The sequence below is a fragment of the Babylonia areolata genome, chromosome 31, assembly GCF_041734735.1.
Source record: "Babylonia areolata isolate BAREFJ2019XMU chromosome 31, ASM4173473v1, whole genome shotgun sequence".
Taxonomy (NCBI): domain Eukaryota; kingdom Metazoa; phylum Mollusca; class Gastropoda; order Neogastropoda; family Buccinidae; genus Babylonia; species Babylonia areolata.
In genome coordinates, this window is record NC_134906.1 from 14094089 (window position 1) to 14120449 (window position 26361).

The 26361-nt window shown below is 46.7% G+C and overlaps 1 protein-coding gene across 1 annotated transcript in view; it reads left to right on the forward strand.

Annotated features, from left to right (window-relative positions):
- The first annotated feature begins 887 nt into the window (after positions 1 to 887).
- Positions 888 to 26361, forward strand: part of LOC143276021 (zinc metalloproteinase nas-13-like) — a 28046-nt gene continuing 2572 nt past the window's right edge. The window contains exons 1-12 of the mRNA XM_076580406.1: positions 888 to 998; positions 1324 to 1483; positions 3365 to 3461; positions 5518 to 5621; positions 8953 to 9073; positions 10575 to 10644; positions 14685 to 14888; positions 15368 to 15503; positions 18603 to 18689; positions 19724 to 19882; positions 21759 to 21998; positions 22608 to 22721. Coding sequence (XP_076436521.1) covers positions 945 to 998; positions 1324 to 1483; positions 3365 to 3461; positions 5518 to 5621; positions 8953 to 9073; positions 10575 to 10644; positions 14685 to 14888; positions 15368 to 15503; positions 18603 to 18689; positions 19724 to 19882; positions 21759 to 21998; positions 22608 to 22721 — 1546 coding nt within the window. The 5' untranslated portion in view covers positions 888 to 944. The remainder of the gene's footprint in view (positions 999 to 1323; positions 1484 to 3364; positions 3462 to 5517; positions 5622 to 8952; positions 9074 to 10574; positions 10645 to 14684; positions 14889 to 15367; positions 15504 to 18602; positions 18690 to 19723; positions 19883 to 21758; positions 21999 to 22607; positions 22722 to 26361) is intronic.

The window sequence follows — 26361 nt, forward strand, 5'->3', positions numbered from 1 at the left end:
GTGGGTGTGGACAGGTTTGAAGGCCTCTTCCACTCCCTCTCGAGAGTCATGTTTCACTGATTTATTTGTATTTCAACTACAAAGTCTTTTGCGTCATGCACTCGTGCAGTCAACAGCGTCAACTGGGACCATAAATCAGTTGACAGTGAAAGTATGTGTATGCAAACTGACGCCTACAGTCCACGATTCCAAGAAGACTACAGTATCAAGACTTCATATTGTTGTGAGGCAAGATGATGTTTTCAGAACGGTAGATTTGTTGATAAAGATCTACAGTTCCATTGAAAAACTTTCACTCTTTTTTTTTATTTGTTCATGCATTATCGTTTTTATTGTAATATTAATTAGTTTAATGATCTTTAAGATTACATGGGAGGAGAGTTACAGGGGTGGGGGAGGGGGGGGTACGTTGTGGAATGGACAAGGGGGGGAGGTTAGAGAAGGAGGTGGGTGGGTGGGTTGTTGGGAGGGGAGGTGGGGGGTACGTTGTGGAATGGACAAGGGAGGGGGGGTTGTTGGGGGGGGGGAGGGGGGGGTACGTTGTGGAATGGACAAGGGGGGGGGGTTAGAAAAGGAGGTGGGTGGGTTGTTGTGGGGGAGGAGGGTGGGGGGGGAGGTAATTGCTCTAAAAGTGCACACTAACTATCAAAATATGACATTCCGCTACACATCAGAGAAATGCCAAGAATTATGTCAGCCGAGACGAACACACGTTGTCAGATGGTGTTCGTTACCAGCATAATTTGTGTGACAGTTAATGAGAAATTATGCTCATTAACAGCGAAACGACAGCTGTATGGTGTTGATGACATTAATATTGTGGTTTGTTGATGGCTATAAAAGCTAGCTGCCTGTGGTTGTTTTCGTCATCCTGAAACAACCAACTTTTTCTTTCTGTGTTTTTTTTTTTATCCGTATCGGAGCTGGGTTTTCTCTTGAAAGACATGTTTCGTTGTGTTGTTGTTTTGGTCATTATAGGTTCGGGCACACTTCTGCAAGTAAGTTTTCTTTGTTGGCTGGTTTTATGTTTGTTTTATTTTGTTTTGTTTTTCAGAGTGTTAATTTTTTTTTGTTCTGAATTCTTGTTGATGTTGTTGTTGGTTCGTATGTGCGTGCGTGCGTGCTTGTCCGCTTGTGTGTGTGTGTGTGTGTGTGTGTGTGTGTTTACTGCTCTTGGATTACATGACATAAAGGTACGGGACTGCGCAGTCCCAAATGTGGACGTACTAAAACGATGCGCCATCAACTCGTCAATGATTCAAATTAACTTTATTTTCTATGGACAATCCACCGAGTCTCAATGTTTCACCAACCATGCAACAGTGGGAGTGTCGTCTGGGAATGGCGGAAGCCAAAGAGGAGGAGAGGAAAGAGGAAGAGAGGAGGAGGATTGAAGAGAGAGGAAGCTACAGACCTCCCCCACACCTCCCCCCGCCCAAAACTATCGATCAGCTCATCGTGGATGCTTACGGGGGGACTGATGGTGAGAACTGTGGGTCACGAACCCTCTCTCTCTGTCTCTCTGTCTGTCTCTCCCTCTCTCTCATTTCTCTCCCTCTCCCTCTCTTCATTTCCCTCTTTTTCTCTCTGTCTCTCTCTCCCCTCTGTCTTTCTCTCCCTTTATCCATCTCTCCCCACCCCCCTCCCTCATTTCTTTTGATCTCTTTCTCTCCCTCTCTGTCCTTCCAATTTCACTTCTCTTCTCTTCGTGTGTATGAAATATGACCTGTGATTTTTTTCCCCAGAGGACTTGATTTTTTTTTAAGTGATAATTCTTAGCTTGAGCTTCTCTCTTCTGCTTCTCCCTCTCCCTCCCTCTCCTTTCCTTGCTCTTCTCTCTCTCTCCCTTACCCTCTCCCTCTCTCTCCCTCCCTCTCCTTGCTCTTCTCTCTGTCTCTCCCTTACCCTCTCCCTCTCTCTCCCTCCCTCTCTCTGTCCCTCTCCCCCTCCATCCCCCTTTCTATTTCTGTTATTTAAAAAATTCTTTGCTTGAGCCTCACTCTCTCTCTCTCTCTCTCTCTCTCTCTCTCTCTCTTCTTATGTAGGAGGAAGGTGGCAGAATGGTTAAGACGCTCATCTGCTAATGCAGAGTCCGTGAGGGTCTGGGTTCGAATCCCACTCTCGCCCTTTCTCCCTAGTTAGACTGAAAAATTGAACTTAGCGTCTAGTCATTCCCATGTGCAGCACGCATTTGGCGCACTGAAAAAGAACCCATGGCAACAAAACTGCTGTCCTCTGGCAGCAGTCTGTAGAAGAAATCTAACTCTGATAGGTACACTGATATATCTGCTTGTACTCAAGGTTTGACAGAGCGCGTTGGGTTATGCTGCTGGTCAAGCATCTGCTGAACAGATATGCTGTAGCGTATATTGCATGTGTTATTTGTATATGTGTTTCTTTTTATCACAACAGATTTCTCTGTGTGAAATTCGGGCTGCTCTCCCCAGGGAGAGCGCGCCGCTACACTGCAGCGCCACTTTTTTTTTCTTTGTTTTGTTTTTTTTGTTTTGTTTTGTTTTTCCTATCGCAGTGGATTTTTCTACAGAATTTGGCCAGGAACAACCCTTTTGTTGCCGTGGGTTCTTTTACGTGCGCTACGTGCATGCTGCACACGGGACCTCGGCTTATCGTCTCATCCGAATGACTAGCGTCCAGACCACCACTCAAGGTCTAGTGGAGGGGGAGAAAATATCGGCGGCTGAGCTGTGATTCGAACCAGCGCGCTCAGATTCTCTCGCTTCCTATGCGGACGCGTTACCTCTAGGCCATCAATCCACTGGATTTGTCCGAACGCATTGATGCCTCCTTTAGAAACTGAAACTGAAACTGCAGAATCATGTGTGTGAAATAATACCTGTGCATGATTTTCCCCCCGAGAGGTCTGGATTTTTTTTTTTAAATGAAAAACATTTTAAATGCGAAGCTTGTTCCACTTCCCTCTTGAAATAACTCTTTTCGTCCAATGCTTCCTTTTTTTTTTATTGACTTTTTTCAAGGTCAAGGTGGACCCATTTTCATCAGGTGTTGATAACTGTGCAATGTTATAGCAAGTAGTAAACATTACACTTAAAATGAGCATAGAATTAAGGACATTACACTTAAAATGAGCATAGAATTAAGGACATTACACTTAAAATGAGCATAGAATTAAGGACATTACACTTAAAATTAGCATAGAATTAAGGACATTTTGCGTAACTGACGTGCGTCCAGCAGCGTCATGTGAAAGGAACACTATCCGTACATTGTTTTCTAAAATACATTTGGAGTATCATATGTATCAACACATTTTCTCTAGTTATCCAGTTAAGGTCGCTCCGTGTTTTATGTCTGTCTGTCTGTGTGTCTGTCTGTCTGTCACCAGCGGTGATCCAGATGAGCAACAGGATGACCAGGACAGGGCTGGTGACTGCAGAACTGGACATGAAACTGACCCCTCGACAGTTCCTGCGTCTCTACCAGTGAGTTGAACCTTTTGTTCTCTCTCTCTCTCTCTCTCTCTCTCTCTCTCTCTCTCTCTGTCTCTCTCTCTGTCTCTCTCTCTCTCTCTCTCTCTGTCTCTCTCTCTCTCTCTCTGTCTCTCTCTCTCTCTCTGTGTCTCTCTCTCTCTCTCTCTGTCTCTCTCTCTCTCTCTCTCTGTCTCTCTCTGTCTCTCTCTCTCTCTGTCTCTCTCTCTCTCTCTCTGTCTCTCTCTCTCTCTCTCTCTCTCTCTCTCTCTCTCTCTCTCTCTCTCTCTCTCTCTCTTGTTGTCTTTGCTTCTTAACCCTCTCACTGCCACAGAGGCAGACAGAAAAAGAGATGGAAGGACAAGGACAGTGGAGTGATGGCCTAGAGGTAACGCGTCCGCATAGGAAGCGGGAGATTCCGAGTCGCCAGAATTTTCTCCCCCTCCACTAGACCTTGAGTGGTTGTCTGGACGCTAGTCATTCGGATGAGACGATAAACCGAGGTCCCATGTGCAGCACGCACTTAGCGCACATAAAAGAACCCACGTTGTCCCTGGCAAAATTCTGTAGAAAAAATCCACTTCGGTGGGAAAACAACAAAAAATGCAGGCAGGAGAGAACACACACACACACACACACACACACAAAAAAAAGGGGTGGCGCTCTCATTGTAGCGACGTGCTCTCCCTCGGGAGAGCATCTCAAATTTCACACAGAGAAATTTGTTGTGACAAAAAAAAAAAAAGAGTAATACAAATACAAATATTAAAACAAATAATACACATGTCCCAGAACGGACAGGCCTGACAAAGCGACGCCCTGAGAGAGACGAGGAAGAGGGAGAGATGCAGAGAACTGGTTGCCAGGTCATCGGTGGTGCCCCTTAGGTCTTGAGAGTGTGGTGGTTCGTCCGTCGGGATCAACGAGGACCATCTAGTCATCCTAGGGGTGGGTGGGTTGGGATCTGTGGGTGCGCAGATGACTGGTCAGGCCAATCGGCGCCCGGAAGGTTCTGACGCAGTGTGGACAGGAGATGGTGGCGGCTGTCGGGGACTTGCTGGCACTGCTTTTCCTGGCCTGTCTGCGTTGCTCTGCTGCAGCGATTCTGTTGGCCTCACAGGATTTGGCGCCTTTGTCGACAGCTGAACGCCACTTTGGTCTGTCCATTGCATTCAGCTCCCATGTGTCGTGGCTGATGTTGAAGGCCTTCAGAGAAGCTTTCAGAGTGTCTTTGAAGCGCTTCTTTTGGCCTCCATGGGAGCGCTTGCCATGTTGGAGTTCGCCATACAGCAGTTTCTTGGGGAACCGGAGAGTCTTGAGAGTACGGCATGGACGAAGGAGAATGGTCAAAAGTTTGCAAAGTAGTCTGTTTAATCCAGTTAGTAAAGTTTAGAACAACCAGTAATGCTTTTACTGAGTAATAGACAGCTCTTCGACAGTTTACGTAGAAACGAAAGAATCCGTGATAAACGTTCCACAAACGACATTGCTGATGAGTTTCATTATGTGAGTGTCCTTTTGAAAGCGTGAGACAAATATGTTCATATAGATATTATAGAATCTGCACATACTCCACTAAATTCCACTTATTGTTTTCTGGAGAAAAAAAAAATATTGTTAAAACTTAAATCATTTCTTTCTACTATTAATACTTCTTTTCGATGAAATTGTGTATGTTGGTGTGGACAATGATATTGTCAACTGCTAAGGAAAAAAAGTGTCTGTGTCTGTGTCTGTGTCTGTGTGCGTGTAAGAGTGTGTGTTAGAGACAGAGAGACATAGACGGAGACAAACAGAGAGATACTGAAACACAAAGAGAGAGAGAGACAGACAGACAGACAGAAAGAGAGACAGAGAGGGGTGGGGAACAGACAGGTAGATGGAGAGATGGGAGAAAGAAAGCGAGGGAAGAACTGGAGACAGAACTTCACACACACACACACACACACACACACACACACACACGGTGTGTGTTTGAATGTCACTCTCCCCCATTTAACGATCCATAATGATTATCGTAGCTGTAATTTATTTGACGTTTGACGATCACGTCATTTGTGTGCACGCGCAGGCAACCCTCCGCACGCCCCCGAGAGAAGCGGAAAACAATCAGTGACGTCAGAACAAGATGGCCGAAGCACGTCATCCCTTACCAAATTAATCACCCCGACTTCAGTCAGTGGAACCTTTCGTTTGGGGGGAAGGGGTGGAGGTGGGGGGGGGGGTGCTGGGCGAAGGGGAGGGGGTAAACGATGTGGTGGGGAAAGAGAAGGGAGGAGGGGAGAGTGGGGGTCTAGGGGGTAAGGGGTGGAGGTTGGGGGGGTGCGGGGCGAAGGGGTGGGGGGTAAACGATGTGGTGGGGAAAGAGAAGGGAGGAGGGGAGAGTGGGGGTAAGGGGTGGAGGGGGGGGGGGTGCGGGGCGAAGGGGAGGGGGTAAACGATGTGGTGGGGAAAGAGAAGGGAGGAGGGGAGAGTGGGGGTAAGGGGTGGTGGGGGGGTGGTGTCGTGGTCGATGGGTGAGGGTGTAACGATTGTGGTGGAAGGATGGGAGGAGGGGTTGGGTTGGGGGTCTGGGGTGTGGCGGGTGTGGGTGGTGGCGGGGGTGTGTGTGCGGGGTTGTTGTGATGTGGGTGGGGTGTGTGGTATATACGATTTGGTTGGATGAATGAAATGGCAGGAGGGTGAAAGTGGCCAAGGGTTGATTTGTATCGCGAAGGGACTCTTCTTTCTCTGCCGGGTCGTGTTCATATATGACCAAAGTTTGTTTCGATTGATCTTGATGTCGTTTTCTTAGGGTAGGGTGGACCGCGTGTGGTTGCGCGTCGGGCTTGTCGTGGGTATAAACGATTGCTTCGTGTGGCTAGAGGAATGGAGGAGTGAGGAGTTGGGCGTCTGGGGAAAGTGAGTGTAGGTTCGGGTGGAGTGCGGGGCAAAGGGGTGTGGGGTAAAGTGACGTTTGTTGTGGTTAAAGAGAAGGGAGGAGGGAGAGGGGGGTCAAGTGGTGTGGGTGAGTGGGGGGGGGGGGAGGTGTAGTGGGTGGGGTGTAAGGGGTGGAGGGGTGGGGGGGTGGTGGGCGAAGGGGTGGGGGTAAAGTGTGGTGGGGAAAGAGAGGGGGGGAGGGGAGTGGGGTCTGGGGTAATGGCGTAATGAAATGTTGGAAAGAGGACGAGGGAGAGGCAAGTGCGGGGCGAAGGGGGGGGTTAACGATTGTTGTGGGGAAGGAGGGGGAAGCGGTTCTGGACGGGGAGGAGGTGGGGTTAAGGGGGTTAACGATGGTGAGTGAAGGGAAGCAGTGCGGGTCTGAAGGTTTGAGGTGGTTGGTGGGACCAAAAACGATTGGTGGTTTGGGGGAAAAGAAAGGGCAGAGGAGAGTGGGGGTCTCTGGAAAATTGAAGTAAGGGTCGAGGTAAAGATTTGTGGAGAAGAGAGGGCGTGGGGGTGCTGGGTGGGGCGAAGGGGGGGGGGGGGTAAACGATGTGGTGGAAAGGGAAGACTGAGATGGGGTGGAGGGAGGGGGGGGGGTGCGGGGCGAGGCGAGGGGGGGGGGGAAACGATGTGGTGGGGAAAGAGAGGGGAAGGGAAGTGGGGTTAGGGGGTAAGGTGGGGGGGTGCGGGGTAAACGAGGGTGGGGAAAGAGAGGGGAGTGGGGGTAGGGGAAGGGGATGTGGGGGGGGAAACGAGAAGGGGAGGAGGAGAGTGGGGGTAAGGGGTGGTGGGGGGGGGGGTGCGGGGCGAAGGGGGGGGGTTAAACGATGTGGTGGGGAAAGAGAGGGGAGGAGGGGAGAGTGGGGGTCTAGGGGGTAAGGGGTGGTGGGGGGGGGTGCGGGGCGAAGGGGGGGGGGGGTAAACGATGTGGTGGGGAAAGAGAAGGGAGGAGGGGAGGGTGGAGGTGGGGGGGGGGTGCGGGGCGAAGGGGGGGGGGGGTAAACGATGTGGTGGGGAAAGAGAGGGGAGGAGGGGAGAGAGTGGGGGTCTAGGGGGTAAGGGGTGGTGGGGGGGGGGGTGCGGGGCGAAGGGGGGGGGGGGTAAACGATGTGGTGGGGAAAGAGAGGGGAGGAGGGGAGAGTGGGGGTCTAGGGGGTAAGGGGTGGAGGTGGGGGGGGGGTAAACGATGTGGTGGGGAAAGAGAAGCGAGGAGGGGAGAGTGGGGGGCAAGGGGTGGAGGTGGGGGGGGGGCGAAGGGGAGGGGGGGTAAACGATGTGGTGGGGAAAGAGAGGGGAGGAGGGGAGAGTGGGGGTCTAGGGGGTAAGGGGTGGAGGTGGGGGGGTGCGGGGCGAAGGGGTGGGGGTAAACGATGTGGTGGGGAAAGAGAGGGGAGAGTGGGGGTCTAGGGGGTAAGGGGTGGAGGTGGGGGGGGGGTGCGGGGCGAAGGGGGGTGGGGGGGTTTAAACGATGTGGTGGGGAAAGAGAAGGGATGAGGGGAGAGTGGGGGTCTAGGGGGTAAGGGGTGGAGGTTGGGGGGGTGCGGGGCGAAGGGGAGGGGGTAAACGATGTGGTGGGGAAAGAGAAGGGAGGAGGGGAGAGTGGGGGTCTAGGGGGTAAGGGGTGGAGGTTGGGGGGGTGCGGGGCGAAGGGGAGGGGGGTAACGATGTGGTGGGGAAAGAGAAGGGAGGAGGGGAGAGTGGGGGTCTAGGGGGTAAGGGGTGGAGGTTGGGGGGGTGCGGGGCGAAGGGGAGGGGGGGTAAACGATGTGGTGGGGAAAGAGAAGGGAGGAGGGGAGAGTGGGGGTTTAGGGGGTAAGGGGTGGGGTGGGGGTGCGGGGCGAAGGGGGGGGGGTAAACGATGTGGTGGGGAAAGAGAAGGGAGGAGGGGAGAGTGGGGGTTTAGGGGGTAAGGGGATGGGGGGAGAGGGATGTACCGTGTTTTGTTGTGTATAACATACGTGTGTGTTTGGGGGGGGGGGGGGGGGTCTGTGTCTGAATGTGTGTTGTTTGTGTGTGTGTTTTTTTTGTGTCTATGAGTGTTGTGAGTCTGTGTTTGTTTGTGTGTATGTAAGTGTGTGTGTTGTATCTGTGAGTGTGGTTTGTGTGTGTGTGTGTGTGTGTGTGTGTCTGTGTGTGTGTGTGTGCGTGTGTGTGTGTGTGTGTGTGTGTGTGTTGTGTCTGTGAGTGTGTTGTGTATGTGTGTGTATGTCCGTGTGTGTGTGAGTACCATGTACTGCATTTGCTGATTTGATTTGAATTGATAATCATAGAGCAGGCACTGGTTGAAAAAAAAAAAGCCCACACGTACTAAATTATTATCCACTTAGAAACAAGGAATACAATCTCTCTCTCTCTCTCTCTCTCTCTCTCTCTCTCTCTCTCTCATTCATATCATTTTACCCACTCAAAGTTTTGTTTCGTTTCATCTCTCTATCTCTCTCTCTCTTTCTCTCCCTCTATCTCTTCTGCCCCCCCCCCCCCTCTCTCTCCCTCTCTCTGTTTTAGCTTTGTTTCATACTTTACACCAAAACTAAGGGAATCATATGAATGAATATGATTCATTTTCATTCTCTGTACACAGCCTACGAGGAAGTTTCGGAGATCAAGGAAGCTTTGGCTGACTGGGAACAGATGACGTGTATCCGCTTCCGGCCCGCCACTGCTTACGATAGAAACCGGATCCGGTTTCAAAATGGGGTTGGGTAAAGTGACGTTTTGTTCCGTTGGTCTTTTAGAGACTCTGTGTGTGCGAGGGCAGAGGGGGGTCAAGGGGCGTGTGTATGTGTGCATGTGGGGGGGGGGGAGTGAGTGTGTGTGGGTGGGTGTGTATGTATGTGAGTGTGTGAGAGTTCGTTCGTGTGTGTGCGTGTGTATATGAATGAATGTGTGAGTATGTGTGTGTGCGTGTGTAAATGAATGTGTGTGTGTGTGTAAATGAGTGTGTGTGTGCGTAAATGAGTGTGTGTGTGCGTCTGTGTTCGAGTATGAACTAAATGAAATAACGTTTGCAAGCAAAACAAATCACGAAGATCGATCACTATGAATTTAATGACAAAGCAACGTGGAGGGAGGTAAGTGTGTAGGTGTATTTCTCTGTACCCCTTGCTGGTGGGCAGGGCAAGCAGTGTTTCTCTGTACCTGTGAGGAGGAAGGTGGCAGAATGGTTAAGACGCTCATCTGCCAATACAGAATCCGTGAGTGTCAAGGTTCGAATCGCACTCTCGCCCTTTCTCTCAGGTTTGAGCGTCTGGTCATTCGGATGAGACAACAAAACAAAAAAAAAACTTGGTCCCGCGTGCTCGCATCTGGCGCAGTGATAAAGAACCCATGGCAACAAGAGTGTTGTCCTCTGGCAAAAATATTAGAAGAAATCCATTCCGACAGGTACACAAATAATTATATGCATGCTCTCAAGACCTGACTAGGCGCGTTGGGTAGAGCTGCTGGTCAGGCATCTGCCTAGCAGATGTGGTGTAGCGTATATGGATTTGCCCTAACGCAGTGACGCCTCCTTAATTACGAAACTGAAACTGAAACTATACCTCTTGTTCACCTGCATGATAGCTGATAGGTAGGGCAAGTAGCAATGGTCTCAGTTATGTCCCTTTGTCTTACAAACAGAGGCGCCGTGGCAGAATAGGTCAGGTGTTGGACTGTGATCCAGTGTCCCCATAGCCGAGTGGTTTAAACGTTGGCCTGTCAATCTGAGGGTCCCGGGTTCGAATCTCGGTAACGGCGCCTGGCGGGTAAAGGGTGGAGATTTTTCCTATCTCCCAGGTCAACAGGGCTGCAGAGCTCACCACTGCAGCACACCAGACTGAACTGGAGCGGAGACGAAGAAGAAGAGGAGGAGGAGGTGGAAGAACAAGAGGAAGGGGGGGGGGGACAAGAAGAGGATCACGAAGAAGAAGGAGGAAGAGCAGAAGAAGAAGGAGAAATTGATAAAACGAACAAGCAAACAACATAGATATGAATCAACAGAAGAAGAAGTAGCAGGATGAAGAGCAGTAGTAGTAGTATGTGTGTGTAGTAGGAGTGTGAAAAAGGAGGTGGAGGAAGAGAAGGAAGAAGAAGAAGAAATAATTGACAGAACGAACAAGCAAATAAAACAGATATAGATTAACATGAGAAATACACTATGAAAATACAATACGGTCTTAATGTCTGTGTGTGTGTGTGTGTGTGTGTGTGTGTGTGACACAGGTGCAGCTCTGGTGTGGGAATGATCGGAGGTACCCAGAACGTGATCCTGCAAAGTCCTGGCTGTCGATTCGTGAGTCACCATGTTACTATGTTCTGTCTGTATGTGCTCGTGAGTCACCATGTTACTATGTTCTGTCTGTATGTGCTCGTGAGTCACCATGTTACTATGTTCTGTCTGTACTCGTGAGTCACCACGTTACTATGTTCTGTCTGTATGTACTCGTGAGTCACCATGTTACTATGTTCTGTCTGTATGTGCTCGTGAGTCACCACGTTACTATGTTCTGTCTGTATGTACTCGTGAGTCACCACGTTACTATGTTCTGTCTGTATGTACTCGTGAGTCACCACGTTACTATGTTCTGTCTGTATGTACTCGTGAGTCACCACGTTACTATGTTCTGTCTGTCTGTACTCGTGAGTCACCATGTTACTATGTTCTGTCAGTCTGTACTCGTGAGTCACCACGTTACTATGTTCTGTCAGTCTGTACTCGTGAGTCACCATGTTACTATGTTCTGTCTGTATGTACTCGTGAGTCACCATGTTACTATGTTCTGTCAGTATGTACTCGTGAGTCACCATGTTACTATGTTCTGTCTGTCTGTACTCGTGAGTCACCATGTTACTATGTTCTATCAGTCTGTGCTCGTGAGTCACCATGTTACTATGTTCTGTCTGTATGTGCTCGTGAGTCACCATGTTACTATGTTCTGTCTGTCTGTACTCGTGAGTCACCATGTTACTATGTTCTGTCTGTCTGTACTCGTGAGTCACCATGTTACTATGTTCTGTCAGTCTGTACTCGTGAGTCACCATGTTACTATGTTCTATCAGTCTGTACTCGTGAGTCACCATGTTACTATGTTCTGTCAGTCTGTACTCGTGAGTCACCATGTTACTATGTTCTGTCTGTCTGTACTCGTGAGTCACCATGTTACTATGTTCTGTCAGTCTGTACTCGTGAGTCACCATGTTACTATGTTCTGTCAGTCTGTACTCGTGAGTCACCATGTTACTATGTTCTGTCAGTCTGTACTCGTGAGTCACCATGTTACTATGTTCTGTCAGTCTGTACTCGTGAGTCACCATGTTACTATGTTCTTTCTCTCTGTACTCGTCAGTCACCTTGTTACTATGTTCTGTCTGTATGTACTCGTCAGTCACCATGTTACTATGTTCTGTCAGTCTGTACTCGTCAGTCACCATGTTACTATGTTTTGTCTGTGTGTACTCGTGAGTCACCATGTTCTGTCTGTATGTGCTCGTGAGTCACCATGTTACTATGTTCTGTCTGTATGTACTCGTCAGTCACCATGTTACTATGTTCTGTCTGTACTCGTCAGTCACCATGTTACTATGTTCTGTCTGTATGTACTCGTGAGTCACCATGTTACTATGTTCTTTCTCTCTGTACTCGTGAGTCACCATGTTACTATGTTCTGTCAGTCTGTACCTTGAGTCACCATGTTACTATGTTCTGTCTGTCTGTACTCGTGAGTCACCATGTTACTATGTTCTGTCAGTCTGTACTCGTGAGTCACCATGTTACTATGTTCTGTCTGTATGTACTCGTCAGTCACCATGTTACTATGTTCTGTCTGTATGTACTCGTCAGTCACCATGTTACTATGTTCTGTCTGTATGTACTCGTCAGTCACCATGTTACTATGTTCTGTCAGTCTGTACCTTGAGTCACCATGTTACTATGTTCTGTCTGTCTGTACTCGTGAGTCACCATGTTACTATGTTCTGTCTGTATGTACTCGTGAGTCACCTTGTTACTATGTTCTGTCTGTATGTACTCGTCAGTCACCATGTTACTATGTTCTGTCTGTACTCGTGAGTCACCATGTTACTATGTTCTGTCTGTATGTACTCGTGAGTCACCATGTTACTATGTTCTTTCACTCTGTACTCGTGAGTCACCATGTTACTATGTTCTGTCTGTATGTGCTCGTGAGTCACCATGTTACTATGTTCTGTCAGTCTGTACTCGTGAGTCACCACGTTACTATGTTCTGTCTGTATGTACTCGTGAGTCACCATGTTACTATGTTCTGTCTGTATGTGCTCGTGAGTCACCATGTTACTATGTTCTGTCTGTTTGTACTCGTGAGTCACCATGTTCTGTCTGTATGTACTCGTGAGTCACCATGTTACTATGTTCTGTCTGTATGTACTCGTGAGTCACCATGTTACTATGTTCTGTCTGTATGTACTCGTGAGTCACCATGTTACTATGTTCTGTCTGTATGTACTCGTGAGTCACCATGTTACTATGTTCTGTCTGTATGTACTCGTGAGTCACCATGTTACTATGTTCTGTCTGTCTGTACTCGTGAGTCACCATGTTACTATGTTCTGTCTGTCTGTACTCGTGAGTCACCATGTTACTATGTTCTGTCTGTATGTACTCGTGAGTCACCATGTTACTATGTTCTGTCTGTCTGTACTCGTGAGTCACCATGTTACTATGTTCTGTCTGTATGTACTCGTGAGTCACCATGTTACTATGTTCTGTCTGTACTCGTGAGTCACCACGTTACTATGTTCTGTCTGTATGTACTCGTGAGTCACCATGTTACTATGTTCTGTCAGTATGTGCTCGTGAGTTACCATGTTACTATGTTCTGTCTGTATGTACTCGTGAGTCACCATGTTACTATGTTCTGTCAGTCTGTACTCGTGAGTCACCATGTTACTATGTTCTGTCTGTATGTGCTCGTGAGTCACCATGTTACTATGTTCTGTCTGTCTGTACTCGTGAGTCACCATGTTACTATGTTCTGTCAGTCTGTACTCGTGAGTCACCATGTTACTATGTTCTGTCTGTATGTACTCGTGAGTCACCATGTTACTATGTCCTGTCAGTCTGTACTCGTGAGTCACCATGTTACTATGTTCTGTCAGTCTGTACTCGTGAGTCACCATGTTACTATGTCCTGTCTGTATGTACTCGTGAGTCACCATGTTACTATGTTCTGTCTGTATGTACTCGTGAGTCACCATGTTACTATGTTCTGTCTGTATGTACTCGTGAGTCACCATGTTACTATGTCCTGTCTGTATGTACTCGTGAGTCACCATGTTACTATGTTCTGTCTGTATGTACTCGTGAGTCACCATGTTACTATGTTCTGTCTGTATGTACTCGTGAGTCACCATGTTACTATGTTCTGTCTGTATGTGCTCGTGAGTCACCATGTTACTATGTTCTGTCTGTATGTGCTCGTGAGTCACCATGTTACTATGTTCTGTCAGTATGTACTCGTCAGTCACCATGTTACTATGTTCTGTCAGTCTGTGCTCGTCAGTCACCATGTTACTATGTTCTGTCTGTCTGTGCTCGTGAGTCACCATGTTACTATGTTCTGTCTGTATGTGCTCGTGAGTCACCATGTTACTATGTTCTGTCTGTATGTGCTCGTGAGTCACCATGTTACTATGTTCTGTCTGTATGTACTCGTGAGTCACCATGTTACTATGTTCTGTCAGTATATGCTGCTGCTTGATTATTGATGATGCTTTTTTTTTTTTTCTTTCTTCTCCTCGCTCTGTCATCTTCTCCTTGTCGTCATTATGCTTTGCTGATGATGATGATGTTTTCTGATGTGATTTCTTTCTCTTGTTCTGTGCCTTATTGACGACCGGTGTCAGATTGATAACTGCCTTGTGAAAATCTTTTTGTACTTCACATAACCCGCTGTCTCTCTGTTCATCTGTCTCCATCTCGCTATCTGTCTATGCGACCTACACAGAGTGTTCTACCTGCGCGAATTATGATATCCGTTCTTTCTACATTTACTTTCTCTCTATCTGAGGATTTATCCCTCGATCTATCTACCTATCTATCTATCTATCTATTTTTCTACTAAAAGTTATCTAATTTTCTATCTTTATCTATTCTCTGTTCATCTATTTTTTCTATCTCTCTATGAACAATCTCTTTCTATCTGTCTCTTTGTTTCTCTTTCTGTCCATCACATCCGGCTAGCTAGCTCCACCTGTTTAACTGTCTGTCTGTCTCTCTGTCTGTCTCTCTATCTATCTATCTGTCTACCTATCTATATATCTGTCTATCTCTCTATCCATCCATCCACCCCACAGAAAGGCCTGTACCTGCACGAGACGGGCCACGCGATCGGCTTGTTCCACGAGCACCAGCTTCCAGACAGAGACCGCTACATCACCATTGACTACCGGAATGTGGCGCCCGGCTTGCGGCACTGGTTCGACAAGTACAACAGTGAGGCTGTGGACACCATGGGGGTGGAGTATGACTACGCTTCCGTCATGCATTATGGGAAGACGGTGGGCTCCTTGGGCTACTCTTTTAGTTCCTTTTTGCTATCTCCTTTTCTGTTGTTTTTTGTAACTGTGGGCAACTTTTGTTTCGATGTCCTTTTGTTCCGGTGTGACTGTGGGCTGTGTGTGTGTGTGTGTGTGTGTGGCGGGGGGATGGAGGTGGGGTGGGGGATGCGTGTGTTGTGAGGTGTGTGCGTGCGTGCGTGCGTGTGTGTGTGTGTGTTGTGAGGTGTGTGTTTGTGTGTGTGCGCGCGCGTGTTTACGTGTGTGCGTGTGCATGTGTTTGTGTATGTGTGTGCGTGCGTGTGTGTGCACGTGCGCGCGTATGCGTGGGTATATTTGCACAACGTGAGTCATTTCTCCACTTGTTTTTGACAATATATTTACATACGCATCTGCTGTAATAATGCTCTTCTATTTCAATAAGAAAAAAACAACAAAACCTTTGTCGTCAAAAGAAAACCCAAAATGTCCTTCCATCACAGGCGTTCTCCTACAACGGGCGCGCGCAGACGATCCACGCACGTGACAAGAGCAAGGAGAAGCTGATTGGTCAGGTCGCCGACAAGCTGTTGTCCTTCTCTGATGTCAAGGCCGTCAACCTCATGTACAACTGCAGTGGTACAGTGGTTCGGACTTTCTCTGTCTCAGAGTGTGTGTGTGTGTGTGTGCTGGCGCGCGCGCGCCCGCACGTGCGCGCATATGAATGTGTGTGTGTCTGTCTGTATGTGTGTGTGTGTGTGCTTGTATGTGTGTGTGTGTATGAATCATGATCAGAATCAAATCTATTTGTCATGAAAACTGTAAACAATGATTTATAGACACAACAATAAATGTAGCTAAATATAACTAAACATGAGACGTATGAGTTATACCCTGCCACGTACTTTGAAACATTCCCATATGAATTCTGCAAGTTGAGGTTGTACAGGATCGTCATCACACAAATGACTGAATGTATCAGCGTTTGCAGACGACACACACTCGGAAAGAAGACATCACAAGTTTAGAAAGTTTAAAAAGAAGACAACACAAGTTTGGAAAGTTTAGAAAGAAGACAATAGTAGTTAGAAAGAAAAGTACACTAGTTTAGAAAGTTAAGAAAGTAGACAGCACAAGTTTAGAAAGGAGACAACACACAAGTTTAGAAAGAGGACAACTTAGAAGACAACACCACAAGTTCAGAAAGACAAGTTTAGAAAGGAGACAACACAAGTTTAGAAATAAGACAGCACAAGTTTAGAAAGAAGACAGAAAGAAGACAACACAAGTTTAGAAAGGAGACAGAAAGGAGACAACACAAGTTTAGAAAGAAGACAGAAAGGAGACAACACAAGTTTAGAAAGAAGACAGCACAAGTTTAGAAAGAAGACAGAAAGAAGACAACACAAGTTTAGAAAGGAGACAGAAAGGAGACAACACAAGTTTAGAAAGAAGACAGAAAGGAGACAACACAAGTTTAGAAAGAAGACAACACAAGTTTAGAAAGAAGACAGAAAGGAGACAACACAAGTTTAGAAAGAAGACAGAAAGAAGACAACACAAGTTTAGAAAGGAGACAGAAAGGAGACAACACAAGTTTAGAAAGAAGACAGAAAGAAGACAACACAAGTTTAGAAAGAAGACAGCACAAGTTTAGAAAGAAGACAGAAAGGAGACAACACAAGTTTAGAAAGGAGACAGAAAGGAGACAACACAAGTTTAGAAAGAAGACAGAAAGGAGACAACACAAGTTTAGAAAGAAGACAGAAAGGAGACAACACAAGTTTAGAAAGAAGACAGCACAAGTTTAGAAAGAAGACAGAAAGGAGACAACACAAGTTTAGAAAGGAGACAACACAAGTTTAGAAAGAAGACAACACAAGTTTAGAAAGAAGACAACACAAGTTTAGAAAGAAGACAGAAAGGAGACAACACAAGTTTAGAAAGGAGACAACACAAGTTTAGAAAGAAGACAACACAAGTTTAGAAATAAGACAACATAGAAAGAAGACAACACAAGTTTAGAAAGAAGACAACTTAGAAAGAAGACAACACAAGTTTAGAAAGAAGGCAACACAAGTCTAGAAAGAAGACAACTTAGAAAGAATACAACACAACCGCCTGACCATCCTTCACAAGATCAGCAACAAGTCCCTATTTCACACCAGACGGGACAGCCGGACAAGGGTAGCCCAAAGACTGTATGGGAACGCACAACCCCCCAACTCCCCACCCCACCCCTACCCAAAGCCCTCTGCAACAGCTCCTTCTCCCAAAACCCTGCGCCAGTGGAACAACGTACCACCCAGCCTCACGGATACTCCTCCGTTGGAGCTTTATCAGGCAGGTCTGGGTCAGCATACTGTCCTAGCTAAGAAACACTAACCAGCAGCGCCACCTGTGCATAGTTTTAACCTTTTAGACCAAGTTATTTCACCGCTGGACTGTATCGGGTGTCCCAAAAAAGTGAACCGCTTTTTGGCAAGTATTTTCTCAGTAATAGAGAAACCGAATTCATTAAAAACAAATTTCATACAGTAACCTTAGGGTATCACCAACAAGTCTGCAAAATATCTAAAAGTTCGAACGCAAATTATGCGAGTATTTTCAAATTCAAAACAGCGTGTCAAAAACTCCAATATCAGAGCTGTGCAATGTGACCATCATGTTCATGCCAGCTGCCAGGTGTTGGCATCTGTCAATCAGTGTCAGTCGAAAAATAGCCTGTCTGGGTGTCAAGTCTATTGATTTTTTATTGTCGTCTGTATCCAAAATCAGTTCTGTCCAATGTTTTAGTTTGGAAGGATCAACCATGCCTTTGAGTAAATGTGATAAGGTTACCATTGAAAACTGTTTCAAGGAGAAAAGCTGGGGTGGAAGAAGGATCGTAAAGGAATTTCCAGACAAGGGATGGAGTCACGTCTCTGTAAATAGACTTATCGCTACAATACGCACTACAGGGTCAGTAGCACGTAAAATTATTTCGCCATTCTTTGCACAGAAGACTTGCTCACTTATAAATCGCTTGCAACTTCTCAAAGAGATGTGTGGGTCCCCTGGGTTCTCCTCCTGGGAGTGAATCAGTTTCTCAACACGGTCCTTGTTCTCCTCCGAACATGCAGTCTTGGGTCTCCCACTGCCAATTTTACGTGCTACTGACCCTGTAGTGCGTATTTTAGCGATAAGTCTGTTTACAGTGACATGACTCCACCCCTTGCCTGGAAATTCCTTTACGATCCTTCTTCCACCCCCGCCTTTCTCCTTGAAACAGTTCTTTTGGGACACCCGATATACGTTCGTTTGAACACAGTCCATGCCAAGGAAGTGTCAGCCCACGATTTCTAGGAACGGGAAACGATCACAGTTTCTCGAAATCCTCACGCTTTCTCGTAAAGTGAGAGAAATCGTGGGGCTGCGAGAGATCATGGGGTTAACAAGAAGTTTCTCAGTTTTCCTGATCGGTTGGTTCCCTATCGCATGGGTGAGTTTAACGACCTATTGTCGTTTCGCCCTTCAGGTCAGGGTGTTCGTGTCTGTGGTCTTTTCCGTGAGGGTGGTGTGGTCGAGGCGTTGGTCCTCAGTGATCGGCTGGTTCAATCTAGATGTGGTACATACAACAGCGGATGTGTGACAGTTCTTCTGTTCTTCACGTGGTAAGTAGGAGGTGGTTACGTGGGTAAAACATGGGTATTATTGGCGAACGTTTCATTATTGTGTGATGTGGGGGGTTTTTCGCAGCTAACTGCAAGACCAAGCCTTCCTGTCGGAGTCCGTGTTTTGTCAACAAACACTGCAAGTGTTTCTGCAGAGAGGACATTCCAAAACGTGAGGAAGGGGGTGGTGTGTGTGTGTGTGTGTGTGTGTGTGTGTGTGTGTGTGTGACCCTGTCTGTGTAAGTGTTGTATTGTGTGCATATACGTATCTCTCTTGCTCTCAACCCCCTCCTCTCTTCTCTTTTTTTTCCCCTCTCTCCTTCTCTTTCCATCTTCCTCTGTCACTCCCTTTCCCTGTCCTTCCCTCCAATTTTCATCGTCATCATTTTCTTTGTTTTCCTGGTGATCTGGGTCGACAAAACGAAAAACATACTTGTCTAAGTTACTATTACCATCATCATCGTCTATTTCTTCAGCTTCTTCGTAGACTTCATCGTCATTAACACCACCACCATCATCATCATCATCACTGCGATTGATGTCGTTATTACCATCACCATCATCATATGTTTTTAACATCTGACTTTATGTGAATAATCATTGACTAATTTTGTAATTGGTTTCTGACGTATCCCCCTTCGCCTTTTTATTTAGTTATTTGTTCATTCATTCATTCATCAGTTTATATATTCATTTTTTTTTACATATTTATTTATTTATTCATTTCAATGTGTTTCAGTCTTGTGTAATATGCTATTATGTACAAGGATGAGCGAACGAGCAACGTCACAATTTCCAGTATTTCCAGTGTTTGTTGTTTTTTTAACATTGGTGCAAACAAAATTTCTTCGTCTGCTATCATCATCATCATCATCAGTAGTAGTCGTAGTCGTAGTGGTGGTGGTGGTGGTGGTGGAGCAGCAGCAGCAGTAGTCATCGTCGTAGTTGTCGTCGTTACAGTAATAGTAGTAGTTTTTGTTCTTGTTGTTGTCGTTGTCGTCGTCACTGTAGCAGCAGCAGCAGTAGTAGTAATAGTAGTAGCAGTAGCAGCAGCAGCAGTAGTCGTAGTAACAGCAGCAGCAGTAGTAGTAGTAGTAGTAACAGCAGCAGTAGAAGTAGTACCATCATCATCGTCATCACCACCATCATCACCACCACCATCATCACTCATAACGACAGGATCATCCCTATGCCCCATGATTTCAGCGCCCTGCGTGAACCAGGCCGGGGACGGGCAGTGCGGGCAGTGGGCGGGGCGGGGGGAGTGCGCGAGGAACCCGGACTACATGGACATGCACTGTGCCAAGGCCTGTGGGCTGTGCTCGGACCATTCTACCACCCCCACCACGCCCACGCCTACACCTGGTCAGGGCTGCTTTCTTTCCACTTCGTCTTGCATGTTACGGGCAGCAGTAGTGGCAGTAGTTGTTGAAGTAGGAGGAGGAGCAACAGCAGCAGTAGTTGTAGAAGCAGTAGCAGCAGCAACAGTAGTAGTAGCATTGGAAGTAGTAGCAGCAGCAGCAGTGGTAGTAATAGTTAGCAACAGTGGTGGCAGCAGTAGTAGTAGTAGTAGCAGCAGCAGCAGCAATAGTAGTAGTAGTAGCAGCAGCAGCAGCAGCAGTAGTAGTAGTTGTTGTAGTAATAGTTGCAGTAGCAGCAGCAATAATCAGGTAGCAGTTGTAGCAGCAGCAGTAGTTGTAGCACTAACAGCAACAGCAGCAGCACTGAGCTTTAGCATTAGTAGGAGTGATGGTGATGGTGGTAATATTGTTGTCATTTATATTGTTGTCGTCGTTACTATATCATCAATCCTATTACCATGGGAAACGACTGCCAAAATGACAAGCAGTCGCTGACAAAGTGCCATGCACAGCAAAAGTCCACAAAGTAGAAACAAAATGATGAAACGTGTTCACTCCATGAGTGGAGAGAGAGAGAGACGTGGGTTTTTAGGGGGGTGGGGGCCTTTAAGAATGTTATCGCCATTATCCTAACCTGTTATGTAAACCATGTTATTGATGTTGCTGTTGCTGTTGATGTTGCTGATGATGATGATGGTGATGGTGATGATGATGATTTCCTTTTTGTTCTGCTGCTACTGCTGTTTTGATCGCGTAGTCAAGCGACTGATTCCACTACTGTTGTCAATGGTCTGTATGCGCTTTGATTGGTGGTCTGGACGCTAGTAATTTGGATGAGACTATAAAACAGAGGTCCCCTATACGGCAAGCATTTAGCGCACGTAAAAGAACCCACGGTAACAAAAGAGTTGTTCCTGGCAAAATCCCGAAGAAAAATCCACTCAAATATTCAGTCACACGTGTGTGCGTACGCGTAACTGAAGCCTGACTAAATCTCTGACACAGGAAACGAATGATGAGCGCCTGGAGGCAGCTGTCAAATGGCAGGCTCTACCTGTGTATGTAGCCCCTGTGATGCAAATGGCTCCTTGTTTGTAAAGAGCTAAGAATATGGGTCTCTGACCGAGCATAGGCGCCAAATAATAATAACAATCATGATGATAATGGACATTTAAAATTATAGGGGATTTTTTTTCCAGAAATACTGCTCAAAGCGCTTTCGATTTCATCCCCCCCCCCCTCCACCTCCATATACCCCCGTAGCTCCCCCCCCCCCCCCCCCCCCCGCCTCTCCCCTATTTTCCCATTCCCCAACGCCCCACCCCCCCACGGACAGTGAAACATGTCACAATACACTCGCTTGATCGAACATTGGAAACTACCCACCCACCCACCATGACATGACGCCCTCCAGAAAACACATCCCTGCAACTCACGCACGCACGCACGCGCACACACACACACACACACACACACATGCACGCACGCACGCACACGAATGCACGGACACGGACTCTGTGTGTATGTTTGTAGGGTGTGTGTGTGTGTGTGTGTGCGTGCAGTATGCCTAGAGTACCAATAATAGTAAGTATCAATAATAATGATAATCATTGTTGTTTTCCCTCATACTTGCCAATGTGATTATATTTACTTTGGTTCCTCGCATTGGTTGTCCGCACAATTACAAAGTTTTGTGCTTGCTTGTTTCACATATTGGACAAGGCTTAAACAAGCCATGCTTGCTGCCATCCCATGCCCTTTTTTTTTTTTTCTGTGTTGTTTCTTTGAATAAGAAAGAATTGTTTAAAGTAATAATGACTATTATATCCTCACTACACACACACACACACACACACACACACACACACACACACACACAGAGGCGGCCTGCACGAACAAGCACGGTGACAGAGACTGTACGGGCTGGGCCCGCCGAGGGGAATGCTCCAAAAACCCGAGTTTCATGCACACCAACTGTCGCCTGGCCTGTGGCCTCTGTCCCAGCGCTGGAGGGAGCAGGGGCTCTACTACCACTACTGCAACTACTACTACTACTACTACTGCTACTACAACGACTAGTAGTAGCAGATCCGCTACTATTGATACGACTGCGGTTAATAGTGAGTTATGTCGTGTGTGTGTGTGTGTGGTCACGGTGGGGGTGGGTGGCGGTGGTGTGTATAAATTATGTGCGCGAGAGAGAGAGAAGGAGAGGATGCATTGTATGTAGTCTGTTTGAGATTGTGTAATTTTGTGTGCGTCTGTATGTCACAGTGTGCGTGTGTGTGTGTAGGTCAATGGATGTTGTGTGTGTGTGTGTGTTAGTATGCGCCGCTGCACGCACCAGTAACAGAAAGTGTGTGTGTGTGTGTGTGTGTAGGTCAATGGATGTTGTGTGTATGTGTGTGTTAGTATGCGCCGCTGCACGCACCAGTAACAGAATGTGTGTGTGTGTGTGTGTGTGTGTGTGTGTGTGTGTGCCTTGTTGTTGCCACTGTCGCTCACACTGGACTCATGACCCATAAGAAATTGAAAATTGTTATTTGTATTTTTATCTGATTTCTGTCTCTTTTTTGTTGTTGTTGTTTTGTTTTGTTTTCATTTTGTTTTGTATTATTTCTTTTCATTTCATTTCGTATCGTCTCGCCTCAACTTGTCTTGTCTAATTTCATTCCGTTTTAATTCATTTCATTTTATCTCTTCTTTTTTTTTTATCATGCTGTTCACAGGTTCCCCCTGCAAGGATGAACACCCAAGTTGTCCCGCTTGGAAAGTGTACTGCCGGAGTAACGACTACGTCATCAAAAACTGTGCCCTGACCTGTGGCAAGTGCCACCAACCCGGTAAGTGCACACGTCATGACCGCAGTAGTGATGACGTAAAATAAAACAAAATGGGAGATCAGACGATATTGGATAAATGTCTGTCAGAAAATGTACCGCGTGTAAGTACACTGATGATGGGGGGGGGGGGGGGGGGATACAGGACTCTCACAGAAGAAACACAAATAGCATCTTTCTCGGAAATTCCTCAAAGGAAAACGAACTGATCAGGAATAGCAGGGCTACAATTCCGTCGTGACTGAACCGCGTGTGGCCAGAAACATTGTTTTCAAACAAAGAATGAACCAGATATTGAAATGGGGGGGAAACAGTCCAATATTTCAAAAACAGAAAGAATACGCACGCACTCACTCATGCACTGACGCATACATGCATACACGGATGCACACACGTGAACGCCAGTACCGGGCACAACTTCACACACCACCTGACACGCACGCCGTGGACACGCGCACACATATCATACTGCGCGCACACGCACACGCACACACACGCACGCACGCACGTATGCATACACTCGCTCACTCACACACAACTGAACTGAAGTCCATGTGAAAAAAAAAATCTCCACCATCGTGACCATATCGCTCAACTAACGCCTCCTCCCCTCCCCTCCCCTCCCCGCCTTAAACAACGAAACGACAAAAAACAGCAACAACACTGGCCGCCATCATTTCTTTGAAAAACACACAAAAGGAAAAACAAAAAGAGCGTATATCAAGTTCAATGAAGATGGGGCGGGGGGAGTCTCGCAAGTTCCCCTAAAAAAATTTTTAACAAATGGACTGGCAGAAATAGTCGCAGCTCCCATTCCTAAACCCCTTTTGAAAAAGTCTCTTTTTCTGTTGAAACTGGAAATAAATTGATTTTTTTTTCTTGGAAGGGAGGCAAGAACTGCAGCCATGGCGGACTGTGCTGTGGTGAAGCAAACAACTCAGTTGTCTTTCCACTGAAGTGGCCAACATGATGTCAAAGATGAGAATACGTAGAACAAGCCCTCGAAAACTCCCCCACCCTTACCCCCATACACCCCCTTCCCCACCCCCACCAAAAAAAATCTTCCCACTCCCTGCTCTTTCACTGTTGTTTTCCTGAAAGCCTGTCTTCACACAAGATCGACCCCACCACCCTCACACATGACACAAAAAAATTGGGGAACATGTGCTCTACATACCTTAACTTATTAAAAAATTTCAAGTATTGTTCAATAGATTTTGAAGTGATCGACTTGTGTAACGAGAGGTGAGACCCCCTGTGGAAGAAAAGAAAGGAATTGCCATGAAAAGCGCGTGGAAAGCCAAAAGGGGTGAAATGGCAGCAGTCAAGGGTCGAGCTGGTTTGTGTTGACTTTAATAACCAGTTCACCTTCAAGGCCAAATGGTCCACTGTTGCGGGTCGTTGGTGGCGGTCTCGGAAGGCAAATGAGAATTTCTCTTGAGGTAAATCTTTAACAAGTCAAACAGCTAATCATACAACACTTCCCTCCCATCATAAATCAGACCCCCACCCCCACCCCCAACTCCACTTAAAAAAAATCCAAATCCAAATGAATCAACATTCCGGTCTAAAAGAACTTTGCAACAAGATGTTCAACCCACTCGGGAAGACGAGGGTGGCCCTGAGAAGGGCCTGGTAGGAGGGGGAGGTGGGTGGGTGGGGGGAGTGCGGGGAGGGGAAGGCAGTGGAAGAGAACTCGAGCTCTTCACTTCTTGGCCGGCTTCTTGGCAGCAGCCTTTTTTGGGGTCTTGGGCTTACTGGGCTTGGCTGCCTTCTTGGGTTCGGCCGCCTTCTTGGCTGGAGACTTGAGCTTCTTGGTAGCGGCCTTCTTGGGCCTTCCAGTGCACTTGGCCTGCTTTAGGGTGCCGGCCTTGACCCCAGCCTTCAGGGCCGTTTTTACACGAGCGTTGACCTTGGTGGCTTCAACGCCTACCTTGTAGTTGGCCATGATGTATTTGAGGATGGCCTTGCGGGAGGAACCACCGCGATCCTTCAGGGAGGTGATGGCAGTGGCGATCATGACGTTGTACTTGGGGTGCTCTGCAGGCTTGGCTGGCTTCCTGGGCTTGGCGGCCTTCTTGGCAGGAGTAGGGGCTGGTGCGGCGTCAGACATGGTGTGGAGCGTTGGAGCTGGACAGCGGACAGATCTGCTTGCTAGCTGAACAAAACTGCGAATAAAACCTCAAGTTGGCCGAACGCTATATATGCAGCGCGAGCGAACTGCAAAGCCAGCGCTGCGCGGTCGCAAGCCAACTGGCCCTCGCGAAGCCTCGATTTGGCAAAGTTGTGTTTGTTGGTGTTTGTTTCAGGACTTTTATTTCACTGAAACCAGTAAGAACACCCATATAACGCATATCACTGGAATCGTCGATAAATAACCTTTCTTTTGATTGATTTAGTGAGGCTGTGCCCACTCGTGGTGAAAAGAAAATTTAAAATAAAGCTCTTGTTTACGACCAAATGAAACGAGTTCGTTGAACAAAATGAACCATTTCACCCAGAATTCCGACGCTGTCAAAATAAATATGTTATAATCAACTTTAAGGGAATCTAACCTAGCTCCTTATACAAGTTGACTGTCTCTGAGGGAGGTCTAGAGCGAGTGTAAAGCAGTTTTCTGAGCACCACAAAACACAATAGCGAACACGCCCGCCATTTTCCCTATCCTCTCTGTACGCTTACTGAAGGTTCGGACTGCACGTTTTCGTCTGTTCACATTTGAAATCAAACAACTGCGCTATTCTACAAGAGACTTTTGACCAGGCAAACATGAGACCTCGATTGTACCAGATGAACTAGTTTAAGGCCTATTTATGGACTTTTTCCTTGCTCGATTCAGAGACTTTTATGACATTCACAATGGCGTCGTCTTTCCAGTTTTTAACTTGCCGGAGATTCACTCTCAATACGCTGATTAAATGAAACTGATGTGTGTATGGTAATGAATAAAACGTATTTATAATGCGCTTATGTTCGTATTTGTATACATTAGGCTGCGGTAGTAAGCATAAGAAGTTTGTTTATCTGGGATCAGTGTCAAAGGAAAGAAGATGATCCTATTTGTCTGGTGGTCATGTTATTTGTCGTTAAAATGGAAATAAACAGACTTGGTTTGCCTTGGAAATGAAGTCATGCATTCAAACACGATTCACCCTCCATGAGTATCAATGTTTGGTTCTAAGTGTGTTGTGTTCGACATGAAGGCTATTCTGGGCAATTTGCTTGCTGGACTTGCCAAGTGACTTGCCAGGCTTTCGAATGGTCGGAACTGAAATGGCGGCTGCCCCTTCAAACAACACATGCACTCAGCCAGAGGAGACGTTTTCAAGTAGTAATGTTCTTGGATGATGGTCAGTTTTGCTATTTTGGTGATGCCTTGGGTTAGAAGGCTCATCAGTCACTGTTTGTGTTGTCAGTGCATCATTAATGATGTGGGAAATGAAAATCGGAGACAACAAGAAATAAAAGTATCAAAATGTGATGAGGAAAGACTTAGGTGTCATCATATTTGACAAAAAATTATCATTTCACAAACATACAACAAATAGTATAAGCAAAGCGAACGGAATGATTGGAATAATAAAAAGAGTATTTACATTTATAGATAAGGTTACTTTCTTACGGTAGTATAAAACATTACTGA